The following is a 26,675-nucleotide window of genomic DNA, read 5'->3' as shown; positions in this document are numbered from 1 at the left end:
GAGACATCAAATCCAAACCTCTTCCCATCTAACATGGACTTTCAAGTAGGGCAATGCATCTCAAACTTTCCCTCTGTGGGGCCATCTTGAAAATTGCTGTCACTGTTCAGCTGTGAGGGAGGTGGGGTGGGGGACGGTGAAGTGCAGGGTGTGGGGCAGGCAAAGCACTTCACCTTCAGGGATTTTTGAAAACCTATCTTTTCCCTGGCTGTTTTTTTTTAAATTTTGTAGCAGGAATCAGGCCTCAAAAGGATGGGTCAGCTAGGCTGCGTGCCGTGGTGAAACAAAAAAGCGAGGATTTAAAGGGGCCTTGCAGCTGTTGCCACTCAGTCACAGCTCCTGAATTCACAGCCTGAGAATCTCTTCCGATCAGGTCAGTGCAGGACACCCTGAAGGTCAGGGTTATTCGGCAGCAAATCGGGGAGAAGGAGCCAAAATCAGTTGGCCACGACCCCTGGGGACAAGGCCCAATTGTTGCATCCTCAATGCTACCCTGGCTGATAACGGCTAACTCACACAGACACTGCCGATCAAACCGTGCGGGTCAGTTAGTCTCTCGCTGAGGCCAGTCAGCGAGTTTCAAGATATGGAAGATGGGGAAATAACCAAACAACTTGAAGAATCATTAACAAAGCATTTGTTGACAGGCACCTGGGGAGGAAAAATGCAGCAGAGCCTATATATTGATTTGAACTCCATGCAGAGGTTTGACGGGGTGAGGTGCCGAGTGCTGGGGTTGGCTGGGAGGTGGTCATCAGATCTCTCCCTTTTTAAAATTTACAGCCTCAGTCAATTCTTGGCAAGGGGCTCGGCGGGTTGTGTTGTAATTTGTATCCAGTCTGAACTGAAGTGAAAACTCAGCTCCCTTCATCCACCACCAACAGAAAGGCTGATCTGATCTAGACTGTGTGAAATAAAACAGAAACCAGCAAAGCAAACCTCACTAAACAGAGCCAAAATCTGCCCTTCCTGCAAACCCCCCCCCCCCACCCCCAACGTTATTTTTCAATATCTCCCCTCCGAAAGGGATTAAGGATCCACCTACACGGGCAGCTCTTCAGTGACCCGCTCAATTATCTCTTCTTCAGGCTCCAGTCTCCACAGTTCATAACCATGGCCAACTGAGCTGGCCTGACATTCACACAGGTCACAGGTCACCAGGCAGCCATCAGGAGTGGGAACCCTGCTAGTTCTGCTGCTGCACAGCCAGGCCTTTGGGTGGCTGCATGAGCAACACAAGGTGAAACGTTTACCCGCCAGTAAATATCAGAGCCATTGAACGACTCAGTAAGGAGATCGTCTTTGGAAATGACTTGGATTTTTTTTTTAAACAGCATTGGCTCTGCTTGTGTTCCTCTCTCCCCCTTTGACAGGCATTTTCTTCCTCAGCCACCCACGATGTAAAGCCATTTGATCCAGCTCCACAACCTCTGTCACCAACGAGAAAGAGCAGTGGCTCACGTAAGCACCACCAGCTCCATGTCCACTTGCAACCTCACTCCACGGCAAAGGAGGAGGGAGCCGAAGTTGATGGTAAATGGGTGCACTGGAGGCTACATGAGAGGTATGGTCGGACTTGATGATGGTCTTGGGAGATTCTCCAATAAGCCCTCCAGATGATGCCAATCCTGTGCACCGCGCCCCCCCCCCCCCCCCCCCCCCCCCCCACCCTTGTGACTGGTCTCTACAGAGGCAAAGATTTGGAAGGGATGACGACAACTGGGTCCCTCCCTTTCAAGTTCCTCTCAAGCCCCAAGATGTCCTTAACCCTGGCACCAGGCAGGAAACACGGCCTTCGAGACTCTCACTCTTAGCTGTGCAGCAGGCCCTATCCCCCTTAACTATACAGTCCCCAACTTCATTGCTTTTTACTTCCCCTCGCCACCACTTGAATGGCTCCCTGCACCATGGTGCCGTGGTCAGTTTGATCACTCTTCCTTCAGTCCCTGCTCTCATCCACACAAGTTGCCAAGACCTTCAAACCTGTTGGGCAATTGCAAGGCTTTGCCACCTTTTGGACGCCCCTACCTGCCTCCCTTACAGTCACATCCTCCTGTCCATGGACAGACCTAACCTGAAGTGCCGAGCCTCCTGACATAAAGTGTCCAGGTAACCTCCCCCCTCTCTGCCTCAGCGCAGTGTCTGAAACTCGGACTCCAGCTCATCAACTCTGAGCCGAAACTCCTCAGCATGTACTCAGTGTGGATGTGGTTGTTGTAGATCACACTGGTGTCCAACAGCGCCCACATGCTACAGCTGCAACACATCACCTGCTCTGCCATCTTTATTGTGTTTAACCAATTAAGCCTCAAGTTTAGAAATATCATTTGACTGCTGGCTGTAGCTGGGTGGTGCAGTGGTTAGTGCTGCTGTCTCACAGCTCTAGGGACTAGGGTTCGATTCTGACCTCAGGTGTCTAGCTGTGTAGAGTTTGAGAGTTTCCACCGGGTGTCCTGGTTTCCTTCCATTGTCCACAGAATGCTGCTTAGATGGATTGGCTACAGTTAAATTGCCCCTTAGTGTGGGCCCTGTGATAGACTTGTATCTTGCCTAGTGCCTGTTGGGATAGATTCCACCTTCCTGTGACCCTGAATTGGATAAACTGGCTCTGGAAAAGTAAGTGTTGTCTGTCATTGTACCAAGTAGCTTAATTAACTAAGCTATTAAGTTTAATACAATACTCGTATCTCCCCAATTCTGATATTTGTTTTATTTATTAGGAATGTAAGGGCCATTCAGCCCCTCGAGCCTGCTCTGCCATTTAATTAGATCAGGGCTGATCATCTACTTCAAACTCCATCCTCCTGCACTATCTTCATGTCTTTAATATCTAGAAATCTATTGATCTCTGCCTTGAACATACTCAATCACTGAGCCTCCACAGGCCTCTGGGGTAGAGAATTCCAAAGGTTCACCACCCTCTGAGTGAGGAAATTCCTCCTCATCTCAGTACTGAATGGCCGATCCCTTATTCTGAGGCTTCGCCCCCAGCTCTAGACAACTCCCTCCCCACCCCGGCCAGGTGAAACATTGTTGTTCCGGCATCACCCTTGTCACGCCCTGTAAGAATTTCGTACGCTTCAATGAGGTCGCCTCTCATTCTTCTAAACGAGAGAATACAGGCCCAGTCTCCTCCATCTCTCCTTGTTGGACAGTCCCACCATCCCAGGGATCAGTCTGGTGAACCTTCGTTGCACTCCGTGTCTAGTCAGTACATCCTTAAGTTTGCAGATGATACAAAGATAGGTGGAGGGACAGGTAGTATTGAGGAGGTGGGAGGATGAAGAAGGATTTGGACAGGTTAGGAGAATGGGCAAAGAAGTGACAGATGGAATACAATGTGGGGAAGTGTGAGGTCATGCACTTTGGTAGGAAGAATAGAGGCATAGACTATTTTCTAAATGGGGAGAGAATTCAGAAATCTGCAGTGCAAAGGGACTTGGGAGTCCTAGTCCAGGATTCTCTTAAGGTTAACTTGCAGGTTGAGTTGGTAGTTAGGAAGGCAAATGCAATGTTGGCATTTATTTTGAGAGGACTAGAATATAAAAGCAGGGATGTGCTGCTGATGCTTTATAAGGCTCTGGTCAGACCACATTTGGAATACTGTGAGCAATTTTGGGCCCCGTATCTCAGGAAGGATGTGCTGGCCCTGGAGAGGGTCCAGAGGAGGTTCACAAGAATGATCCCAGGAATGAAAGGCTTAACATATGAGGAACGTTTGAGGACTCTGGGTCTATACTCGATGCATGAGGGGGGATCTGAATGAAACTTACAGAATACTGAAAGGCCTGGATAGAGTGGACGTGGGGAAGATGTTTCCATTAGTAGGAGAGACTAGGACCCGAGGGCACAGCCTCAGAGTAAAGGGAAGAACTTTTAGAACAGAGATGAGGAGAAACTTCTTTAGCCAGAGAGTGGTGAATCTATGGAATTCATTGCCACAGAAGGCTGTGGAGGCCAGGTCATTGAGTGTATTTAAAACCGAGATAGATAGGTTCTTGATTGGTAAGGGGATCAAAGGTTACGGGGAGAATGGGGTTGAGAAACTTATCAGTCATGGTCGAATGGCGCAGCAGACTCGATGGGCCGAATGGCCTAATTTCTGCTCCTATGTCTCATGGTAAGGAGACCAAAACTGTACACAAAACACCAAATGCAGTCTCACCAAGGCTCTATACAATTGCAGCAAGACTTCCTTACTCCTGTTCTCAAATCCCCCTGTAATAAATGCTAACACAGCATTTGCCTTCCTAATTGCTTGCTGCACCTACGTGTTAGCTTTCAGTGACTTATGGACAAGAACACCCAGGTCCCTTTGGACATCAAATTCCCAATCTCTCTGCGCTTAAGAAATCTCTGCATTTCTGTGGTGCCTACCAAAGTGGATAACTTCACATTTTTCCACATTATATTCCACCTGCCACATCCTTGCCCACTCACTTAGCCTTTCTAAATCCCCTTGAAGCCTCTTTGCATCCTCCTCACAACTCACATTCCCACCTAGTTTTGTCTCATCAGCAAACTTGGAAATATTACATTTGGTCCTCGTATCCAAACCATCGATACAGATTGTGGATCACTGGGGTGCAAGCACTGATCCTTGCTTGGAAAGCGAATGGTATATTAGTCACAGCCGGCGTATCTGAGAATGATCCAATTATTCCTACTCTCTGTTTTCAGTCCATTAACCAATCCTCAACCCATGCCAGTATATTACCCCCAATCCCATAGGCTCCAACTTTGCTTACTAACCTCTTGCGTGGGACCTTATCGAAAGCCTTCTAAAAATCCAGATAAACCACACCTTATCTATCCTGCTAGTAACATCCTCAAAAAAACTCCAACAGGTTAGTCAAACATGATTTCCCTTTCATGAATCCATATCGGCTCTGCCCAATCCTACCATTATTTTCCAAGTGCCCTGTCTTCACATCCTTTATTGTAGATTCTCGCATTTTCCCCACCACTGATGTCAGGCTAGCAGGTCTGCAGTTCCCTGTTTTCTCTCTCCCTCCTTTCTTAAGTAACAGGTTCCGTTTGCCACCTTCCCATTCACAGGCACCATTCCAGAATCTATAGAATCTTGAAAGGTGATCACTCATGCCTCCACTGTCTTTGCAGTCACCTCTTTTAACACTCCGGGATGTAAATCATCAAGTCCCAGACGGTTTACCAACTTTCAGTCCCATTAATTTCTCCAGCACTATTTAGTTTCACTGCCATTTCCTTATTCCACCTAGTATAAATTCTCCAATCTCTGCCTGAAATGGACCCACATTTCTCCTTAGTAATCTTTTCCTTTTTTTTTTTTACATACCTGTAGAAGCCACGCTCTGTTTTAATGTTCCTCGCTGGTTTACTTTCAAATTCTATTTTCGTATACGTTATCAATTTCGTGGTCCTCCTTTGCTGAGTTTTAAAATACTCTCAATTCTCAGGCTTGCTACCTTCTTAGGCAACTTTATATTCCCTTTCCTTTGATCTAATAGAATCTATAACTTCCCTTGTTAGCCGGTGATTGGGTCACTTTTCCTGGCTTCTTTTTTGCCTAAAGGATGTAAATTCGTTGCAAACCATGTATTAATTCTTCATTGCCTGTCTAGCTACCATCTTACCTTTTAATGTTGTTCCCCAGTCTACCTCAGCCAATTTTAACCTTCATAGCTTCGTTTAGATTAAAGACCCTCGTTTTGGACTGAACTGCATCATTTTCAAACTTGATGTAAAACTCGTTTCATATTTATCGTTACATATTCGTCCATGGGGTGTGGGCATCACTGGCAAGGCCAGCATTTGTTGTCCATCCCTAATTGCCCCTTGAACTGAGGGGCTTGCTTGGCCATTTCAGAGGGGCAGTTAAGAGTCAACCACATTGCTGTGGGGCTGGAGTCACATGTAGGCCAGACCGGGTAAGGAGGGCAGATTTCCTTCCTGAAAGGACATTAAGGAACCAGATGGGTTTTTAACCACAATCAATGATAGCTTGATGGTCGCCATCACTGACACTAGCTTTATATTCCAGATTTATCACTAGAATTTAATTCCACCAGCTGTCGCGGTGGGATTTGAACCAGCGTCCCCCATGGCCTCTGGATTACTAGTCCAGTTACATTCCACTACACCACCTGTGAGTAGAGGGATAAAATAATTGTATCACTTAGGTTGCCCTCTATTTCTTGCAACTTGTGTCTTCTACAGTGACTGACAATAAAAGCTAGAGTCAAAACGTGACAAATAATTTTATTAGCCCTTTCAATAATAACCGGACCCACTCACAAACCAGGACTGTTGTTCTACAAGAAAACGTGGGCCCAAGTTCTTGAGGCTTGTGCAGGTAACAGACTCTGAAAGAGAACGAAAAATGGATTTAGCATTTCCTCCCCTTTCCAAGTTTACACCACTCTGTCGACCCCTATTCCCCCAGATCCAAATCCCCTGGTTGTACTTGGTATTGATACAGAGAAAAATACAAAACGTTCCCTGACAATCTCTTATACCTCATCGAAGGCACAAACTGACCTGTAAGGAAAACAGACAAACTGCTAAAGGTGAAGCAAATCTTCTGGTCACCGAATCCGGCCACAATGCGAGGGGGCACCTGGAGCAACGTTCCCACTGTTAAACTTCTGACAGCCATTTGGAGAAGGAGGAGACCAGAAGTCAATGGTTACTCAGTTCTGACTTATTCACAAAGTGAAACATTACATGCCTATAGCTCCTAACCCTACTCACCATCCTGGTGTCAATAAGTGTCTCTTTATATGTGCTCAAATAATGAATTCCTTCGACCTATTTATCCCGATGCTTAATTTATACAATTAACACCAACAAGTTATCCCCCCTGGAGTGCGCGAGTAACCTAAGTGCCTGCCCCTTTCATTTTTTTGTTTATGCGCAGTTGTAGGTGGCCAAAAAGTGCACAGCCTGTGCAGGGGTGTTTGGGTTGCTGTGTGGCCCCAAGCACATTAGCTGGGGTTAGGGTTTCTGCTTTGGGCTCAACTGGCACTTTGGATGCAAACTGCGCCCCCTTTCTTCCCCAGTTTCCACCCCGATTCATATCCCTAAATCACTGAGTGTAGAATCAGGCATGAAGCAGTGCAATTGTGATAAAGCTCCAGGTACGCTTTCGCCAATACCCTATATTATTCTAGCAAGGCTTTTTCACGCATACTCTAATCCCTTCGTAACATAGGCTAACATACCATTTACTTTCCTAATTGCCTGCTGTACCTGCATACTAGCTTTGTCATTCATTCACAAGGACACCAAGTTCCATCTGAATAAAATTTCCAGTCTCTCACCTTTTAATGAATGTTATGCTTTTCTACTTTTCCTACCAAAGTGAATAACTTCACATTTCTCCACATCGTATTCCATTTGTCACACTTTTGCCAACTCATTTAACCTGTGTTAAGATTTTTCTTGCATCCTACCTGCCGTTTACTCTCCCACCTAACGTTGTACCAACCGCAAACTTGGATACACTGCACTGGTCCCTTTTTTCTAGCTCATTTCAGAAATGGCTGAGGCCCAAGCACTGATCATTGTGGTATCCAGCTGGTTACTGTCTGCCCACATGAAAATGAGCAGTTTGCTCCTTCTCTCGGTTTCCTCTCCGTTCAACCAATCCTCAAAACGTGTCAATATATTCCCTCCAATTCCACGAGCCTTAATTTTGTGCAGCGACCTCTTGTATGACTTCAGTGGATGCTTTCTGAAAATCAAAATACACATGCTACACTGGTGTCCACCAGCGCCCACATGCTACAGCTACAACACATCATTCTCCCTGCCATCTTCACTATGTTTAATTCAACTAATTAGGTTTCAAAGTTTAGAAACATCACTCAACTGTTGTCTTAGTTATACCAAGTAGTTTAACTAGTTAAGCTACAAATTGAATGCAATACCTTTATCTCCCCAGTGCCGATTTAAACTACTTTAGACTGATAAAACCTTTTTATTCACTTACGTTCCCTGGCCCTCTTATCTACCCTGCTAGTTACAACCTCAAAAAACTAATTGTTGTTGTTGTTGTGTGGAGCAGCAAGAGAAGCATCAGCCGGCGACTGGTGCCTGTACCGACATGTTCTGCCCTGGTCCCATGCCATTTGAAAGCACGAAGAGTGGTCATTTTCTCAGACCAGCTCTGTGCTTTGGGAAGTGAGGAGTGTACAATTCATGCGCGCAAGCAGAGTATGGAAGGTAGTAATTGATCCAAAGCTGGCACACAAAATGACAAAGCTATCAAGCTTGGGAAGTGTCACACAATTCTGTGCTGACCTTGCCCCCCTAGAGCAAGGTTCTCTTAACCTACCTGTGGTCTGGGCCAATGTGCTGATTGGAATTACTGATGGATTTCTAGATATTAATGACATCAAGGGATATGGAGCTAGCATGGTAAAATAGCATTGAGGTAGACGATCAGCCATGAGCTAGTTGAAGCAGGCTCGTGAGGCTGAATGGCCTTTCCTGCTCCTATTTCCCATGTTCCTGCAGAGCCAGCTCCTGCTAATGGAATCTGTCATTGTCCTTAGTCACTGTAACTGAGATTCTGAAAATAGAGTACACACCAGGGGTTTGCAGGTCTGTATTCTATAAAATAGCCAGAGCTGTACAACCAGAGCATTTTGATTTTTGAAGGGCAGGGAATCGAGAATAATAGAATCTTGTAAATACACCACCCTGCGTGCGCCTGCACCCTGTCATCCAAGTTACCTCCAGCAATAATTTCAGGAATGAGCTACCTGGCACGTTTCAAATCCACTTAATCTTACCTCCCCGGATCTCCATTTATATTAGCTGTACTGCCCCACTGGCCACGAGAGGGGCAATCGTCTTGTATCTCATCAAGTGTTGGGACCCTTCCTCCAAATCAACGGTGTACTCCCTGGGAGAAGAAACCAAAACAATAGAAGACTGAGAGATCCCAGTGGCCATGAGGCTCCCTTTTGTGCAGGAAACCCTGCTTACAGTTTGAACCCATGAAATAAGAGCAGGCCATTCAGCCCTTGAGACGGTGGGATAGTAAGTAATGTCATTGGACTAGTAATTCACTCCTGATGGCTACCGGGTGACACTGCTGGGGGGAGCTGTGAAGACAGCAGGTGAATCCGGGATCAGGCAGAGCTGTGATGCCCATCATGGTTGACTAGCCAGCTGCATTGTCCAGATTCACACGTCTCAGAAGCGGGGGTGGCGGGGGGGGGGGGCATTTGCACAAGGCTCCAGTGGTCTGCAGGCACCCGTGGAACTGAAACACAGCCGAGGGCCAGCGATCTCTGAGCGAGAGCAGCAACGGCAAATTCTCCAACACACACACGCTCAAGTTAGAGGGTGGCTCTGTCGGGCTGCAAGACGGCAATTAAAAGTGCACTCACTGCTCAGTCCCAGAGCGATTCATAATCCGGTCAGCCACCATACCTGATCCAGACTGTACAGATTAATGGTTAGTAACCCTTTTTTTTTCAAAAACACTCTTACATGCAAAAGGTATAAATCCACAGAACTGGTGAGACAAGATTTTGACCTCCCATTCCCCAGAATCAGACATTTCAGGAAAGCCACAGCACTAACTTGCATGCGTGTAGCACCTTCAAGGTTAAACCATGCCCTCAATACCCTCTCCAGGAGCTGAATCCAATAGTGGTAATCCAAGCAAGAACTGTCACACAAGCAAGGCCTGCTGCCTCTTCTGTTCCCTAGCAACCATCATCACTGCTGTTCATATTTTTTTTTTTAAGTCCAGTTTAGGCGGTGCTGCATTGAAAAAAAAAGGATTCCAAGTCACTCCCGTCTGGGTGAGGCAGAAGCTGGAGCAGGATTCGAAATTTCGGCAAAATAGAATCTCCCGAGTGTAGACTAAAAAATCTACTATTCCCTCCCCTGTTTTGATGAAGATTTCTGTGACAACGGAAGTAAAAGCTGCAGGCCAATGCAGAGGGATCTGGGTGTCTGAGTGCATGAATCACAAAAGGTTCAGGTACAGCAGGTAATGAGAAAAGCTAATAGAATGCTACCACTTATTGCGAGGGGAATTCAATACTAAAGTAGGGAGGTTATGCTTTAGTTATACAGTGTATTGGTGGAACCACATCTGGAGTACTGTGTATAGTACTGGTCACTTTATTTAAGGAAGGATGTAAATGCTTTGGAAGCAGTTCAGAGAAAGTTTACCAGACTAATACCTGGAATGGGTGAGTTGTCTTATGAGGAAAGGTTGGACAGACTAGGCTTGTATCTGCTGGAGTTTAGAAGAGTAAGAAGTGACTTGATTGAAACATCTAAGATCCTGAGGGGTCTTGACAGGGTGGATGTGGGGAGGATGTTTCCTCTTATGGGTGAATCTAGAACGAGGGGTCACTGTTTAAAAATCAGGGGTCGCCCATTTAAAAAGATGAGGCGAAATTTTTTCTCTGAGGGTCATGAGTCTTTGGAACTCTCTTCCTGAGAAGGCGGTGGAAGCAGAGTCTTTGAATATTTTTAAGGCAGAACTGGGTGGATTCTTGGTGAGCAAGGGGGTGATAGATTATCGGGGGTAAGTGGGATACAGATTTGAGGTTACTATCAGATCAGCCATGATCTTATTAAATGGCCGAGCAGGCTCGAGGGGCTGAATGGCCTACTCCTGCTCCTTGTTTGTATGTAGGCGGGGCTCTTGGCAATTCATCAAATCATTTTAAATTAGCAAAAGCTACTTAAAGCTCCCTCTTTCCTATCAAGTCAGACGCAGAGTGGATTCGATACAATGCTCAGTGTGAAGTGAAGCTGTACAAGTCTGGAGATGCATTCCATTAGATACAAACACCACAGCTTTTTTCCCCCCCATTCTCTACTTTCTGCCTCTCTCAAAGACACTGACTGTTGTCAAGTACAACACCTCCAGGTAGCAACCACTTCCAAACCTGCCCCAGCCACTAATCTTCACATGCAGGTCTGATTCGTCGACAAGACTATCCGACTGGCATTCTGCTGCACCGTCAGCGGAGGGGGAGACCTGAAACTCAAACCTGGTTTACCTGAGGGGGAGGCGAATGCTGCAGGTTCTGAGACACATAAAGCTCGTCTCCCCAAACCCGTACCTAATGGCAAGCCACGGACACAAGGTGGCACATCCAGCACCATTTCTCCTACCTCTGATCCTCGGTCTCTGGTTCCACGAGTATGTTCTCCTGCCTTTCCTTCACCGTCAGAAAGACAAACGAATCCAGGTTGGGTTTGGGGGCTGAGGGTGGCAAAAGAAAACGAACAAAGTCTGATTAAGGAAGCGAGCCACAGTTACCCAGAACCTCACTCAGCACCATCCAGACAGGCGTACTCCAATCGGCACAGAATTCAAGACTTACAGGTGTCTTTATAATATTAACAAGACAGTGCTGAAGGAGAAACTTTCAGTGAGCAATGGCTCCCTAGAAGCGAGGAGATCCCAAGAGTCAACAGCAGGTAGAAAAGGTACAATAAATTAATCATTTCTCTTGAAATGGCTTCTTCCCACCACACGTCTTTGCAACTGAAGTATTTTAGTTCAGAAACAGGCACCTGAAAGGCACTCACCAGCTTTTAAGAGGTCCAACGTTTGCAAGTTAGGAGGCATGTGCTTCAGGGCAAGGCTCTTCAGGTATGTCTCACAATTGGCTGTGTATCTGTGGTGCAACAAAGAAAAATCAATTGTTGCAGCAGTTGAGCGAAGCAGTGTCAACCTCCAAGAAGCAACTCATGGGGCGAGTTAGGATGCAGAGCGAGCCTTCAGAACAGTAGGAACTGTTCTAGCCCTGCTCCTCTCTCTGAGATAATGTGCTGTGGCTCCAAGGGAGCCAACAGCCCTCCAGTCTCCCAATCCCAAACATTTCTGTAGTGCAGGGAACCACTGTCCCTGTGCTGCTTGTCTGACAGAGCACCTCTTTCCCAAATCCCTCGCGATCACCACACACCCCGTGCAATTACTTTCTCGTTCAGATATCTATCCCTTTCCCAATCCGACATTTTCATGGGATCTCCTCCCAACACTGCAGGGCGAGTCCAAATTATAACGTCTCTGCTTAAAAACGCCTCCTCACCTTTCCATTGATTTTTAGTTTAGTGAACGACTAGTGAGGATAGCTCTTTCCCGTTTACTTTATTAAAACACCTCATTTCAATCACCTCAGAGATCCCCAGTTCGGCCTTCCTGTTCTGGTGAAAAAAGCCCCAGTTTCTCCACGTAGACAAAGCTTCCCTCCCTCTCCCACCCCAAGAGAGCCTTAGTGAATCTCCTGGATTTAAAGCGAGAATCAGGAGTGGGAACGAGAGTGGTTTTCCTTTGCTCACCCGGGGAATGGGAGTCGACAGTACACATCAACCCCTAAACGACCAGAGGCTGGTGGGACGGGGAGTGGGGTTGGGGAAACATACCAGGGCCTTCAAAACTCTACTGAGGAAGCCGGAGGGGGGTGGGGGGGTGGGGGCGGCGAATATAATCCCGGGCAGGATTTTGATCTCGTCGGGCGGGCATGGTCACGACACCGACTGCCACCCGCAATCGGGCCCCTGAGCGCGATTTCATGCTGGCTGGCCGCCAACTGAGGGCGAGCTAGCGTGAACGGCGCGCTGCACTGCTGAGTGCAGCGGGGCCCGGGAGGAGGGCGAGCGTGGACATTTCAGCACGCGCACTCACGCGGGTGCTCGCACTGAAAACTTCCTGAAGGGCGCAGAGCCACCTCAGGGAGCTGAAGGCTTTTAACAACGTAAGCAAAGACTTTAAAAACGTGTCCACTCCTGCGGCTCTGACGCGGGAGCAGGGACACGTAATGAACGAGATTTCAGCGCTCTTAGGCGATTTTTAACTCCTGCTGGGAGATCTCATCCCGCCCGTGGGTGAGGTTTCATAAAAAGTCCAAAGGCCGCTTGGCCTTTTCGCCCGCCCACCCACCCACCAAACGAACGGTTGGGTGGCCAGCGAAAAATCGGATTTCACTGATGGATTAAGGGCCTTAATAGGCCTCTTCGCTGTCGGCGTGCGCACACTGCTGCCTCTCGCGCGTGCCTGCTGAGCGAGGTATCGCCGTGGCGTGCGATGACATTGGGACGCTTGCCCGACGCCGTTCCACACTATTTCAGTCTCGCTCTGGTCAGGCGGGTGCGCGCCCGCCCACTCGAGACAAAAATGTTCGGCCCCCTATTCCGCTGAGAGTTGCAAGATTTCACTGACACTCACAGGAGGAGGCTGTTCGGCCCCTCAAGCCCCGTTCCGCTATCCAGTCAGACCTTGGCTCCCCCGGCCGTTGCCCGCCCCCACCTCGCTCTCGATACCCTCATGCAACAAGAATCTGTCAGCCCTCGGTCTTGGAAGCCTGACCGAAGACGCAGCTGCTGGTAAAACACACGCTTGGCCTCTCCTCCATTGCTCCTACCGCACTCACTCTTTTGCAAAAGCGAATTCTTGTGGGGACAAACAGGAAGGCTCCACCTCGAGCCGGGACTTCTCCTTCTCCAAGATATGAGGGAAAAACTTCTCTATCTAGAAATTAGAGAAATATATATATAAAAAAAAAAGACGCAAATGTATTTCCTCTGAACATCTTAAAAATTGGAAGTAAATTCTCAGGCAAATCATGGAGATCAGAACGGGGGATGGTAGCAGAGTAGGGCTGTTACTCGACTCGCAATTCAGACACCCGGATTAATGCTCCAGAGAGATGAGTTCAAGTCCCATCACAGCAGCTGGGGGAATTTGAATTCAATGAATTAGTAAACGTGGAATAAAATGCGAGTCTCATTGATAATGATCAAGAAGCTATCACTGATTGCTGCAGAAACCCATCTGGTTCACTAACGCCCTTTAGGGAAGGGAAATCTGCCGTCCATACCCGGTCTGGCCTACACGTGACTCCAGACCCACAGCCATGTGGTTGACTCTTTGTTGCCCTCTGGAGTGGCCTGGCAAGCTACTCAGTTGTGCCAAACCGCTACAGAAAAAAGCAGGGTGGGTGTGCCATATGCACTGCAGCCATTCAAGGCTGCAGCTCACACCACCACCCGCTCGAGGGCAATTAGGGATGAGCATTAAATGCTGGACTTGGCAATGGCATTCACATCCCAACCTAAGAAATCTGGGTATTTTTAATACATTTTTCATCGTACTGTGAATTTTAGGTACTGTTTGCTTACGTGAATAACCCTTTGCATTGATCAGGCTAGGCATTCGGGATGGCATATCACACGACTCTGGACATTTACAGGAATTAAGGGTGGGATGTTAGAGCAATTCACTGAGACTGAGTGGAAATGGAAACAACGAGTACAGTCCAGGGCTTCCCAAAGGGTGGGTCGTGACCCCAAGTGGGGTCATGAGATGAGATTTCAGGGTTGCAGGCTCCAAGGCAGCAATGGAGCTCTGACTGATTCCCACCAGCTGAGAGGGCCCTTTGGATCATCCTGGGTTTGTTTTTTTGTTGGTGGGCGTGGCCTAATGGACTGCTCTCCGAGGACCAATTGCTGCTGCAAAAAAAATCTTTTGGATAGGTAGGTGTTGGTTTCTTCTGTTTATTGGGAGAAATCCTGCCTTCACACCATCTCCCACCTTGCTGAACCCATTCTCCGCACTGTCAAGAATTAAAATACCCCCCCCGCTCCACCACCACCCCAAACCCCGCCCAGCTCAACAACTCTCGTACTCCCCAAATTTTCATCTCAGGCATTAGAATGGGGTCACACCAAGAAAAGGTTTGGGAAGCACTGGTATAGTCTTAACAGGAAAACAGATTCTGTCTGCACACTTCTGATTGTAACTGCTACCAAAGGTGTTAACAATTCGGCCTCCAAATGATCTGAATGCCACAGATTTTGCCCAGGATGGAACTATTGACTGTGTATTGATGCTCCATTGATACAATTGCTGGTGAAGTATCGATGATCCACTGATGTCACTGCCAGTGGTATATTGATGGCCTATTGGCGCAAGTGTGAATGGAGTATCGATCAGAAAGGTTGTGTTAGGGCTGGTGCAAATCAATTGCTTTTATCAATATGGCAAGAGAAATGCTGGATACCAGAGTTAGAAGGGGATAAAAAGGACTCTCCAAAAGGGTCCAGTTTTACACATTCACAGAAGGAAGAAGATCAAAAAGAGAAGAAAGAAGTCAGAACAGACCAGAGCTCGAGTCAACCTGCTCTGGAGAGTAAAGGCTGTGTGTGATTTGCAAACTATCGCCTGGTTGTTAAGGATTGCTTCATCACATCATAAATCCTCTTCACTTGTTACACTGAAACATTTTGTCTCACCAAGAACCCAAAGATAAAGGTTCAAGTAATTTACAGAACCCATCACGAACAAGTGGGAAAAAAATCTATTCGCTCTTCAAGTTTTTGTCAGGAATGCTTGATTGTAGAGTCAAAATGCACTGCTCACTGAATATACTAACCTCATAATGTTCAGTCATCTGCTTAGCACACACCAAGCAATTGCACAAAGCAAGGTGACAGCCATACTGGACTTTGTGCTAACTCTCAAAAATTTCTTCCCTCCCACTCTGCTCCTGCTCTCAACGTAGAAGCATTTCACACTGAGGAACCCCGAAGCATGAATTCTGTACCTTTTGCAACCGTGACCTCAAGTAGCTGCTGAGGACGTAGCGAATTCTCTCCATCTCCATTCGATGAATGGTGACTTTAAGATCTCCCTCCCTCACTCGCTGCAGGTTCTGTTCCTGTGAAAGCATTAAAATACATACACACTGTGAATCGCTGGTCTCCCAGTCAGACATATAACAATCAGGTAACGCCTTTTTTTTTAAATGTATGTGTTGGCCTGGACCAAAGGGCAAACAGTGGAAGAGCAAGATTACGGCCTTGATTCTACAGATCTCCCCAGTTGGTAAGTACATTGCTTCCGGTGCCCGAGCTCAGAGGCTCAAAAACCCCAGGCTTAGCCCACAGTCTGCGCTGAGAGCCCACGTCCTATAACACAGCCAGCCAGGCCTGGCTACGCTCTACGTGTTTTGTACACATTCATGAGCAACCATGAATAACATTCCACCATGTTTCAGCCCTCCAAAGGTTTCCATTGCCTGTGCAAGTTCTAACTATCACATACCGACCAATGTTCGTTCCTCCCAAAGGGATAGGGCTTCCTCTGCTGGCTGATGGTTTAGGAGAGGTTGTTACAGTATTCTATCATACAGCAGCTATTTCTTAAATTTAAAGCGTCTGAATTTCATACCAGCACAGAACAATACAGCACATGAAGCTGCCATTCAGCCCACTGCGTCTGTACTGGCTCCGAAAGGGCTATCCAGTTAGGCCCATGCCTTACTCCTTCCCCACTGCCCTGCAGATTTTTCCGTCTCAAACAACTATCCAATAACGTCACTACAGAATCTGCTTCCACCTTCCTTACTGCGGAGGACAGAATTCCTCACACTGCCCCACCTCCTTTTCCCAACCGCTTTAAAACTGCATCTCCTGGTTACCAACCCTGGAAACAGTTTCTCCTTATCGAAACCAAAACAGGGAATGCTGGAAAAACTCAGCGGGTCTGGCAGTAGATGAGAGAGAGAGAGAGAGAGAGAGAGAGAGAGAGAGAGAGGGAAACAGAGTTAACGTTTCGAGTCCGTATGGCCCTTCTCCTTATCAAGCCCTGTCGAAACGCCTCACAATTTTGAACAACTGTGACAAATCTCCCTCCGCCCCAAAGAGGACCATCCCAGCCTTCAGCCCTGGTACCATTGGTACGTGTCGCTTCACGCTCCTCCTCGTGAAATTTAATCTGCCGTGCGCCTCTGTCTTCCTGACGTCTGTTACCACAGCCCGTACGTCCCGGTCCAGACAGTGAATACGTAACAAAAGGAGCTGTGATGCTAACACCAATACTAGGCGAGCACCACTCTATACTGCCCTCCCTCTGAAAAACATCTGTTCACGAGTACTGCTGTCTGCTTTCTGTCACTCAAGACTATTTTGTACCCGTGCAGCCACTGCCCCTTTAATCCCACGAGCCTTCCAGTGCATAAACAAGTCTTTTGTGTGCTACTTTTATCAAATACCTTTCAGGAATCCATATACCCATTAACTGCACTACTCTCATTTAATCTCCGCTGGTTACGGGAGGCAATGGTGTAGTGGTATTGTCGCTGGACTAGTATTCCAGAGACCCAGGGGAATGCTCTGGGGACTCAGGTTCGAATCCCGCCACGGCAGATGGTAGAATTTGAATTCAATAAAAAAATCTGGAATTAAAGCTCTAATGATGACCATGAAACTATTGTCGATTGTCGTTGAAAACCCACCTGATTCACTAATGTCCTTTAGGGGAGGAAATCTGCCATCCTCACCTGGTTTGGCCTACATGGGACCCCAGACCCACAGCAATGTGGTTGACTTAAATGCCCTCTGAACAAGGGCAGTTAGGGATGGGCAATAAACGCTGGCCTAGCCAGCGATGCCCATATCCCATGAATAAAAAAAAAGCTTATCAAACAACTGAATCAAGTGAAACATCATTTGCTTTGAACTAATCCATGCTGCCTGCCACTTATTAACCCATATTTTTCCAAGTGTCATTGATGTTTGTTTCAGATTATCGCTTGGAATAAAACTTCCTCCACCGCTGAGGTTAGACTGACAGGCTTGTATCCCCGGGGTGTGACATTTGTAATTTTCCAGGTCCCCCCTATCCAAGGAGAAATGAGGCACAAGTGTAAAATTCTCACTGCTATTGACCAAGCATCAGGCACAGGCCGCATTAGTAAAAGAAGATGGTGTCACACAAGCAGCTGTATCGAGAAAGAACAAATGGGATTCTGCCTGGAAGCGGCTCACTCGGGGACAGAGAGACTCGAACTCGCCTCACAATTCGAAACCCAGTGACAGGGCAGCAGAATAAAAATCTGCCCGCAGTTTCACAGCAAATTTCGTTGAAAAGCCACCAAAAGAGGCCGAGCAAAGAGACACAAAGCAATCTGATGTTAACTCAAAATGGCTGCAGAAATCACGGACTTTGCGGCTGTCAGTGTTACCTCAGGTGCTGTCCTTGTGACATGTTCAACCTCAATGCAGCAACCGTTCTGGAAGCTTCTGTCAGAGGGCGCCCCTTCCCCAGGAAGGGGCAAGGAGAGTGTGACTCTACGGCAGGGGTCGGAGCTTTCTTTTTGGCTCAGTGGTTAGAAAGTAGCTCCAAAAACATTCGACACTTACCTGGAGGCACCATTTGCCGATTCAAACACTGTCCTGACTGACCCACCCCTTTCCCCAAATACATCACCCTTAAATTAAAGCAAAGTATTGGGATTAAATGTCTTTCTCTGAATCTTGACAATAATTGTGAACAGTTTTGGCAGTCCTTGAGCCAGGATTAAAGCATACGGTATAACTCTGCCCAGTCTGAGAGAACAACGCTCGGTGATCTCGACTGTAAAACGAGCCAGGCTTTCTCCACCCGGTTATCTGGGGCGTGAATGTTAATCAGAATTGGACAAGGCTTTGCTGTGCTGCTCACTCCCTGAGATACAAGTGCCTACTGACACAGGAAGACCAGCCAGTGGATGAAGTCCCAGACAGTGACCCTTTCCCTTTGAACCACCTCTTACTATGAGTTAGCACAGTTGGGAGAGGAGAACAGAAACTTGGACATTGCTGAAAAGAGAGACATGTTGCCAAAGCTTTTGGTCTTGCATACATCAGGACAAATGCAAGAATACCAAATTTCAAATAATTAGCCAAGTGCACTAATAACTACACTAACAACCAATGGGATTAAGATAATCAGTTGAGCTTGTAATGTGGCTCATTTACGCTTGCTAGAAGTGACATACATTCATACGCAGGGGCCCGTTCTCTGCAAACAATGGGAATATGTTCAAGCTGTGAATTACCCGAGGGCTTGGGAAGCTTATAGTCCCCCATTGCTTTCTCCATGGCAACTCCTCGGCCAATCAGAGTCGACTTGCCAACCAGTCAGCACTCTTTTCTCCTGGAGTATAAATTGTTGTGATTATTTGAAATTTGTCTTGCATTTGTCTTGACGAGTGAAAAATGAAATGCTTCGGCAACATGTCTCTCTCTTTTCGGCGATGCTCAAGGTTCTGTACTACTAAGCGACTGTTCAGGTAGAATCCCTTTCTCATTTCATTTATCACGAGTAGGGAAATCAGATACTTTCCGTGGCTGTCAACTGCAATCTCAAGTGTGTGTGGAATAATTGTCACCCGCGCACCAGATTGTTACCATGTGGTCCAGCTGTTCCATTACACACTCCACAATCTCAGATTTACTTTGGAGAAGGTCAGGAGAAAACTTCTCATTCAGCCAAGCCTGTGTAGAGATGAAAGAGAGACATGGTTATGAGCAATATAAGTACCAAGCTCCAGTCAAACTGGAGTTTAATAGATAAACTAAAATCGTGATAGCAAGCAACAGTGGCATCCAAGCTCTTCAGCGGAAGTATGTCCTTCTGGTGACACCGATTCCACTCTACATGGCACTCCATGCCCTTGGCAATGGCCTAATGCCTACTGACGAGAGCGCGACACCACATCCTGAGAGCAACCCGGGGTAGACAATCGAGGCTGGTGAGCCACATTCCCCAGACAAATCTGACAGGGAAATCTCGCAGCCAGTCCTACGCGGCAATTAGCAAAAGAGTAACGGGTCTTAGCAACAACCACTGGCAAAATACAGGCAGGCCAAGGGAGCTTCAATAAGGCCGCGCTTGTACTAACTAGGGAGAGGAACGTTTTTTGAAAAGTTCTTTCATGAAGTGCAAATGTACTCGCCGAGGCAACATTTGCTACCCATCCCTAAATGCCCTTTGAGAAGGTGGTGGTGAGCTGCCTTCCTGAACTGCTACAGTCCATGTGGTGTAGGTGCACTCACAGTGCTGTTTAGGGAGGGAGTTCCAGGATTTTGACCCAGCGACAGTGAAGGAACAGTGATATATTTCCAAGTCAGGATGGTGAGTGACTTGGAGGGGAACTTGCAGGTTGTGGTGTTCCCATGTATCTGCTGCCCTTGTCTTTCTAGATGGTAGAGGTCACAGGCTTGGAAGGTACTGTCGAAGAAGCCTTGGTGAATTCCCGCAGTGCATCTTGTAGATGGTACACACTGCTGCTACTGTGCGTCAGTGGTGGAAGGAGTGAATGTTTGTGGATGTGGTGCCAATCAAGCGGGCTGCTTTGACCTGGAAGGTGTCAAGCTTTCTTGAGTGTTGTGGGAGCTGCACTCATCCAGGCAAGTGGGGAGTATTCCATTACACTCCTGACTTGTGCCTTGTAGATGGTGGTCAGGCTTTGGGGAGTCAGGAGGTGAGTTACTCGCTGCAGAATTCCTAGTTTCTGATCTGCTCTTGCAGCCACAGTATTTAAGCGGCTAGTCCAGTTCAATTCCTGGTTAATGTGTAGCCCCCAGGATGCTGACTTATGCACCGACACGACAGAAACACCTGACCTACCTACCTAATCCCATTTACCAGCACTTGGCCCATAGCCTTGAATGTTATGACGTGCCAAGTGCTCATCCAGGTACTTTTTAAAGGATGTGAAGCAACCCGCCTCCACCACCCTCCCAGGCAGCGCATTCCAGACCGTCACCACCCTCTGGGTAAAAAAGTTTTTCCTCACATCCCCCCTAAACCTCCTGCCCCTCACCTTGAACTTATGCCCCCTTGTGACTGACCCTTCAACTAAGGGGAACAGCTGCTCCCTATCCGCCCTGTCCATGCCCCTCAATCTTGTACACCTCAATCTTCCCCGCTCCAATGAAAGTATCATCGAATACTCCCCAACACCATGATTCAACCTGGTTCAGTGAAGAGTGCAGGAGGGCTTGCCAGGAGCAGCACCAGGCACACCTAAAAATGAGGTGTCAACCTGTGGAAGCTTCAATACAGGCCTACCTGCGTGCCAGACAGCATAAGCAGCAGGTGATAGACAGGGCTACCCGATCCTACAAACCAACGGATCAGATCTAAGCTCTGCAGTCCTGCCATATCCAGTCCTGAATGGTGGTGGACAATTAAACAACTCGCTGGAGGAGGAGACTCCACAAATAACCCCATCCTCGATGACGGAGGAGCCCAGCACATTAGAGCAAAAGATAAGGCTGAAGCATTCATCAAGGCTCCTTCGACAGCACCTTCCAAACCCACGACCATTACCATCTAGAAGGTCAAGGGCAGCAGTTAGATGGAAACACCACCAACTGGAAGTTCCCCTCCAAGCCGCTCACCATCCTGACTTGGAACTATAATCGGCCGTCCCTTCACAGCGGCTGAGTCAAAATCCTGGAACTCCCTCCCTGACCGCACGGTGCGTGTACCCACACCACGGGGGGTGGAGGTGGGGGGGGGGGGGGGCTGCAGCGGTTCAAGAGGGCGGCTCACCACCACCTTCTCCGAGGGGGCAATTAGGGATGGGCAATAAACGCTGACCCAGCTCAAACGGGGAGCATTTTCGCTGCCAGGTCACAAGGTTCCGGGTTCAAGTCCCGCTCCGGGGATCGAGCGCAAAAAGGACCCGTTTCCCCCTTGCGGTACCGCCCGGGGGGGGGGGGGGTGCTGCACTGCCAGAGGCACCGTTTTTTGGGAGGAGGTGGGTAAAACCGGGTCTGCCCTCTGGCGGTGGGCGATGTGGAGTGCCCCGGGCGCAGGGTGGGAGTTCTCACCCCCCACCCCCAGCCCCAGCCCCAGCCCCCAGCCCCCAGCCCCCAGCCCCAGTGTCTTGGCCAATATTTATCCATCAGAGAGAGAGATCTGCTCATGGTCACGTGACCTCCTGTGGGATCTTGCTGTGCACCCCGCGGCCTCACCTCCTCCAGCTTAGCGATGAGCTGAGCCGGGGTCAGAATCTCCTCCTCTTCCTCCTCCTCCTCCTCCTCCTCCTCATCCCGGAACAGCTCCGTGTCTTCTCCCTCCTCCCCGGCCATTTGCCTCCCTTCTACCTGAGACCGGGGAGTCACTGAGAACTTCCCGCCAAAGGCCGTCACCGCCCACCGCGCACGGCGCCCGGCGACGTCACCACGCCGCCCGCCCGCCGTGATCATTGAGAGCGCCGCCATCTTTCTTCAAGGCGGATGCAGCTTGCCAGCATGGCCAAATCAAATATTATTATTTATATATATTATTATCTTATGGCCAAATCTCGCCCCCTTTATCTCCCCCCTCCCAACTTTTTTATCACGATTTCGATCCCTTTTTTTTCCCACCCCATCCCCCACAAAGGCCATCTGTTACTTATATAAAAACAAAAATATAGATATAAAAATATAATACTGCGGATGCTGGAAATCCAAAACAAAAACAGAATTACCTGGAAAAACTCAGCAGGTCTGGCAGCATCGGCGGAGAAGAAAAGAGTTGACGTTTCGAGTCCTCATGACCCTTCGACAGAACTGGGTGAATCCAAGGAGAGGGGTGAAATATAAACTGGTTTAAGGTGGTGGTGGGTGCTGGGCGTGGTTGGGTGGGGGGAGAGAAGTGGAGGGGGGTGGTGGTGTGGTTGTAGGGACAAGCAAGCAGTGATAGGAGCAGATAATCAAAAGATGTCACAGACAAAAGAACAAAAGAACACAGAGGTGTTGAAGTTGGTGATATTTTCTAAACGAATGTGCTTAATTAAGAATGGATGGTAGGGCACTCAAGGTATAGCTCTAGTGGGGGTGGGGGGAAGCATAAAAGATTTAAAAATAATGGAAATAGGTGGGAAAAGAAAAATCTATATAAATTATTGGAAAAAACAAAAGGAAGGGGGAAGAAACAGAAAGTGGGTGGGGATGGAGGAGGGAGTTCAAGACCTAAAGTTGTTGAATTGAATATTCAGTCCGGAAGGCTGTAAAGTGCCTAGTCGGAAGATGAGGTGCTGTTCCTCCAGTTTGCGTTGGGCTTCACTGGAACAATGCAGCAAGCCAAGGACAGACATGTGGGCAAGAGAGCAGGGTGGAGTGTTAAAATGGCAAGCGACAGGGAGGTTTGGGTCATCCTTGCGGACAGACCGCAAGTGTTCTGCAAAGCGGTCGCCCAGTTTACGTTTGGTCTCTCCAATGTAGAGGAGACCGCTGTTACTTGTTCATGTTGTTCTTTTCAGAGTGCTTCTTGTGCTGCTATTATCACATTCGGCTTTCTCACCTTTATGCCACTATCAGCACCTTTTTTTAGCTCTTACCACTATCATTAACACTCCCTTTGTCTTTTTGTTCGTAACATCTTTGTCAATCTCTCCTTTGCCCCCACCTATCGCTGGCCTTCTATCCAACTTCATCTGCTCCACCTCCCTTAAACAGTATCAATTTCATCACATTTCTACTTCTCTGTAGCTCTGAAGAGCTGTACGGGCTGGAAACATCAACTGTGTTTCTCTCTCTCCAGATGCTGTCAGACCTGCTCAGTTTTACCAGCATTTTCTGTTCTTGTTGGCCAAGTCTCTGCTTGGATTAATAATCTGCTCCTATTCCCCTCCAGTTTGTTCTTTTGCAATTTGTAAACTCTTGATCCCACAATTGAGCTTGAATTGTGATTGATTTGCAAACTTTTTTTTGATAGAAAATTGATGGAAAAATATCCTTCCTGATAAAAACGTGTTTTCCAAATTTCCCGGTCATGACCTGGTCCAGACCGGACTTCACCCTTATATAACTTAAGCGGAGTCAGAATGATCAACTTTTATTGGCTTTTATCTAAATTCCATTTGCAGTCCAGTGTTAGGATGACCAATTTTTAGTGAGGCTCCCTGTACTCTGCTGCTCGCTAAATTTCTCAAAATTATCGGGGTTTTGCAAGTTACGACAATTAAACCAGAGAGTGCAGGCTTATTAATTAGAATGTGCAGTATCAAAGATCTCAGGTAACTAACCACAAATGATTCAGTGATTCTTATGAATCCCTAACTCATGAACAGATCATATTTTGTGCAATCTCCCCATCAGCAATTTCTCTCTTCCATGTTTGAAGGTGCTTATTCATATTAAGGCCTGGCTGTAGATAATGCAAAACCTTAGCTAAATGGTTATCCATCATTTCTCAGTCAGGGCAATGTATGTTAGTAAATTGATTGTGGACACCATCATGAAACAAGGGAAGGAAATAGGAGAGAGACTTGGTCAATTATACACAGGCTTCATCTTGAGTTATATAATAATGAGGGTCATCTCTGACCTGTTAAACATTATTGATCTCCCTTTCTTAATGCTAACCTGTAATTTTTGTTGCATTAATCCATATGAATGATGAAAGTCATCCCAAAAAAATAAGTCATTCCAAGTCTCAGTACCCTTTTAGCAATGTGATGAGTGTTCATTATTGCTCATCAACCTCTCTGGCACTGAAAATTAACTAGTTAAACTGTGGAATCTCATTCCTCCAGGTTTATATTTCTGGTTGGTGATAATGTAAAATGTAAAATTTATAAAAAATACACTTTTTTTTTCTCTTAATCCAATCCTAACTATGTTAAAGGGACCATAAAAACACAAGTTATGGCTGTTGGGGAACATCGATAGCATGCTGGTTAAGCTGTTTTATTATCTCAGTACCAATGTAAAGTAAAGAAACAATTTGGGATAAACCCCTAGCATTAGCAGTCATTGTGATCATGGGTAAAATGATTAAAGTGGTTGCCATGGAAATTACTGGCCAACCATCATGACTGTGTTTGACCAATTGTCAGATTCTTCTGTGTGGTGTGTTAATAATTTAAGTATGAACAAAATGCTTTGCCTCTTCAGATTGCTTCTCCTAATTCTTCTTTCTCCTCAAATACCACGCTATTTCTAACCGAGTACTTTCCTTTCGAGGTAAGTGAGACACTGTGTTCATTTTCTCATAAGTTTGCAAACAAAATTGTTTCCATTGATGGAAAATTCTATAACCAGGGGACACAGATTCAAGATAAGTGGCAGAAGGTGTGGGGGGGGGATATGAGGAAGAACTTTTTTACGCAGAGAGTAGTGGGTGTCTGGAATTCGCTGCCCAAGTTGGTGGTAGAGGCAGAAACTTTAAACTCTTTTAAAAATTACCTGGATCTGCACCTTACGTGCTGTAAGCTGCAGGGCTATGGGCCGGGTGCAGGAAGGTGGGATTAGAAAGGGTGTCCTCGGGCTGGCATGGACAAGATAGGCCGAATGGCCTCCCTCTGTGCTGTAACTTTTCTATAGTTCCATGGTTCTAACTGCTGACGTCCCCTTGCATCACCTCAGTTCGCCTCAAGAATTGGTTTCTCAAAAGGTTCTCCCTGCTTTACAGGTTTGAGGTGAGCGAGAATGCTGCAGCTTAAGCCCTCTCAACAGCCTGTACCCTCATTGCTCTTCAGGTCCACTGGCTTCACACAACCAGTTTCAAGATCCATGCTCTCATTTCCAATTGCTCTCTAGTCAACAACTTAGGAAACCATCTCCAGCGTTTCAACCCCACCACAAATCTTCGCTTGACTTCGACAACTGCTCATCTCTTTTCTCCCCCACTCCACTCTGGGAGCTAGTTACACCTCTGCATTAGACTTCTAGACCTCACTCAGCAAACCACTTTGCTTCATGCTATCCTTCTCTCTCCATTCACCAATCTCTTCAAAGAATAGTGGTGGTGTTGTGTGAGAGCTCATTCAGGGAGTTGCTATAGCAACATGCATATTTGCATGCACGTTGTAGTTGTGAATAGTGATGGCGGAGGCTCCAAATTTCTGCGCATCACGTGGCTGACCAGGGGCAGAATGTTATGGCAGGGGGATTTTACATTCCCGCTACAGTCCATGGGGATTATAGTGGGAGTCCCTGCCAAAACGGGGTCGTAAAATTCTGCCCCAGGAATCTCTCCAGCTCTTAGCACCTGCCATTGGCATGTGTTGGAAGGACTTGCAGGTTGAAGGATTCCCATCTGTGGTGGGAATCGAACCCAGAGCTTGTGGCTCAGAGGCAGGGATACTACCCACTGCGCCACATGTCCTGCCCTCTTTAAAGGCTAAGAGTAAATTAATATTTCTCAGATTGGCAAAATGAAGCTAGTGATGTGGTTGAGCCACTCATGTTGGAACTTTCCCCCGATGTTAAACAATATAAGCATAACCAAAGCAAAAATAAAAATAGCTGGAAAAACTCAGCAGGTCTGACAGCATCTGCGGAGAGGAACACAATTAATGTTTCGAGTCCATATGACTCTTCAACAGAACAGAATGTAGGCATGATGTTGGAAGGAATATAATTCAAATCCAGCCCCAACACCAAACTAAAGGGCAAAAAGTAATGGAGGAATAGCCGAGGATGTGTCAGGACCTTGACGGGGCGTAGCAATGGTGAAACACTGTCAAACATGGAGACCAGATATCTTGGATAATCAAAGCATTGCACAGTTAAGACCGTAAGACATAGGAGCAGAAATCAGGCCATTCAGCCCATCGAGTCTGCTCTGCCATTCAATCATGGCTGATAAGTTTCTCAACCCCATTCTCCCACCTTCTCCCCATAACCTTCAATCCCCTTACCAATCAAGAATCTACCTATCTCAGTCTTAAATACACTCAATGACCTGGCCTTCACAGCCTTCTGTGGCAATGAATTCCTTAGATTCACCACTCTCTGGCTAAAGAAGTTTCTCCTCATCTCTGTTCTAAAAGGTCTTCCCTTTACTCTGAGGCTGTGCCCTCGGGTCCTAGTCTCTCCTACTAATGGAAACATCTTTCCCACATCCACTCTATCCAGGCCTTTCAGTATTCTGTAAGTTTCAT

General features: G+C 47.1%; 1 protein-coding gene across 2 annotated transcripts; it reads right to left on the bottom strand.

The window, feature by feature from the left end:
* Positions 1-6,220: 6,220 nt before the first annotated feature.
* gins4 (GINS complex subunit 4 (Sld5 homolog)) lies at positions 6,221-21,937 on the bottom strand. Of its 2 annotated transcripts, XR_005945671.1 has the most exons (9): positions 21,775-21,937; positions 19,198-19,284; positions 15,570-15,683; positions 13,398-13,495; positions 11,554-11,642; positions 11,134-11,224; positions 8,778-8,890; positions 6,520-6,626; positions 6,221-6,344 (listed from the first exon to the last, which is right to left on the bottom strand). XR_005945671.1 is itself a non-coding variant. In XM_041209896.1 (8 exons), the coding sequence occupies exons 1-7, from the start codon at positions 21,889-21,891 to the stop codon at positions 8,794-8,796; spliced, it is 693 nt and encodes a 230-aa protein (XP_041065830.1). In that variant the 5' UTR covers positions 21,892-21,935; the 3' UTR covers positions 6,221-6,344; positions 8,778-8,793. The 2 variants fall into 2 exon arrangements, 1 of the variants encoding a protein (XP_041065830.1); XM_041209896.1 differs by lacking the exon at positions 6,520-6,626 and having other exon boundaries at positions 21,775-21,935.
* Positions 21,938-26,675: the final 4,738 nt, after the last annotated feature.

The sequence above is a fragment of the Carcharodon carcharias genome, chromosome 17 (assembly GCF_017639515.1).
Source record: "Carcharodon carcharias isolate sCarCar2 chromosome 17, sCarCar2.pri, whole genome shotgun sequence".
Lineage (NCBI taxonomy): Eukaryota > Metazoa > Chordata > Chondrichthyes > Lamniformes > Lamnidae > Carcharodon > Carcharodon carcharias.
Note: the sequence above shows the minus strand (reverse complement) of the source record. Positions and strands in the feature narration are given on the sequence as shown.

Excerpts from the sequence above, each read along its gene's own strand:
- gins4 (XM_041209896.1), bottom strand. The coding sequence starts at position 21,891 with ATGGCCGGGGAGGAGGGAGAAGACACGGAGCTGTTCCGGGATGAGGAG. Across the intron at positions 19,285-21,774 it reads TCATCGCTAAGCTGGAGGAG|GCTTGGCTGAATGAGAAGTT; the intron begins GTGAGGCCGCGG and ends ATCTCTACACAG. Across the intron at positions 11,225-11,553 it reads GTTGGACCTCTTAAAAGCTG|CCCCCAAACCCAACCTGGAT; the intron begins GTGAGTGCCTTT and ends TGCCACCCTCAG.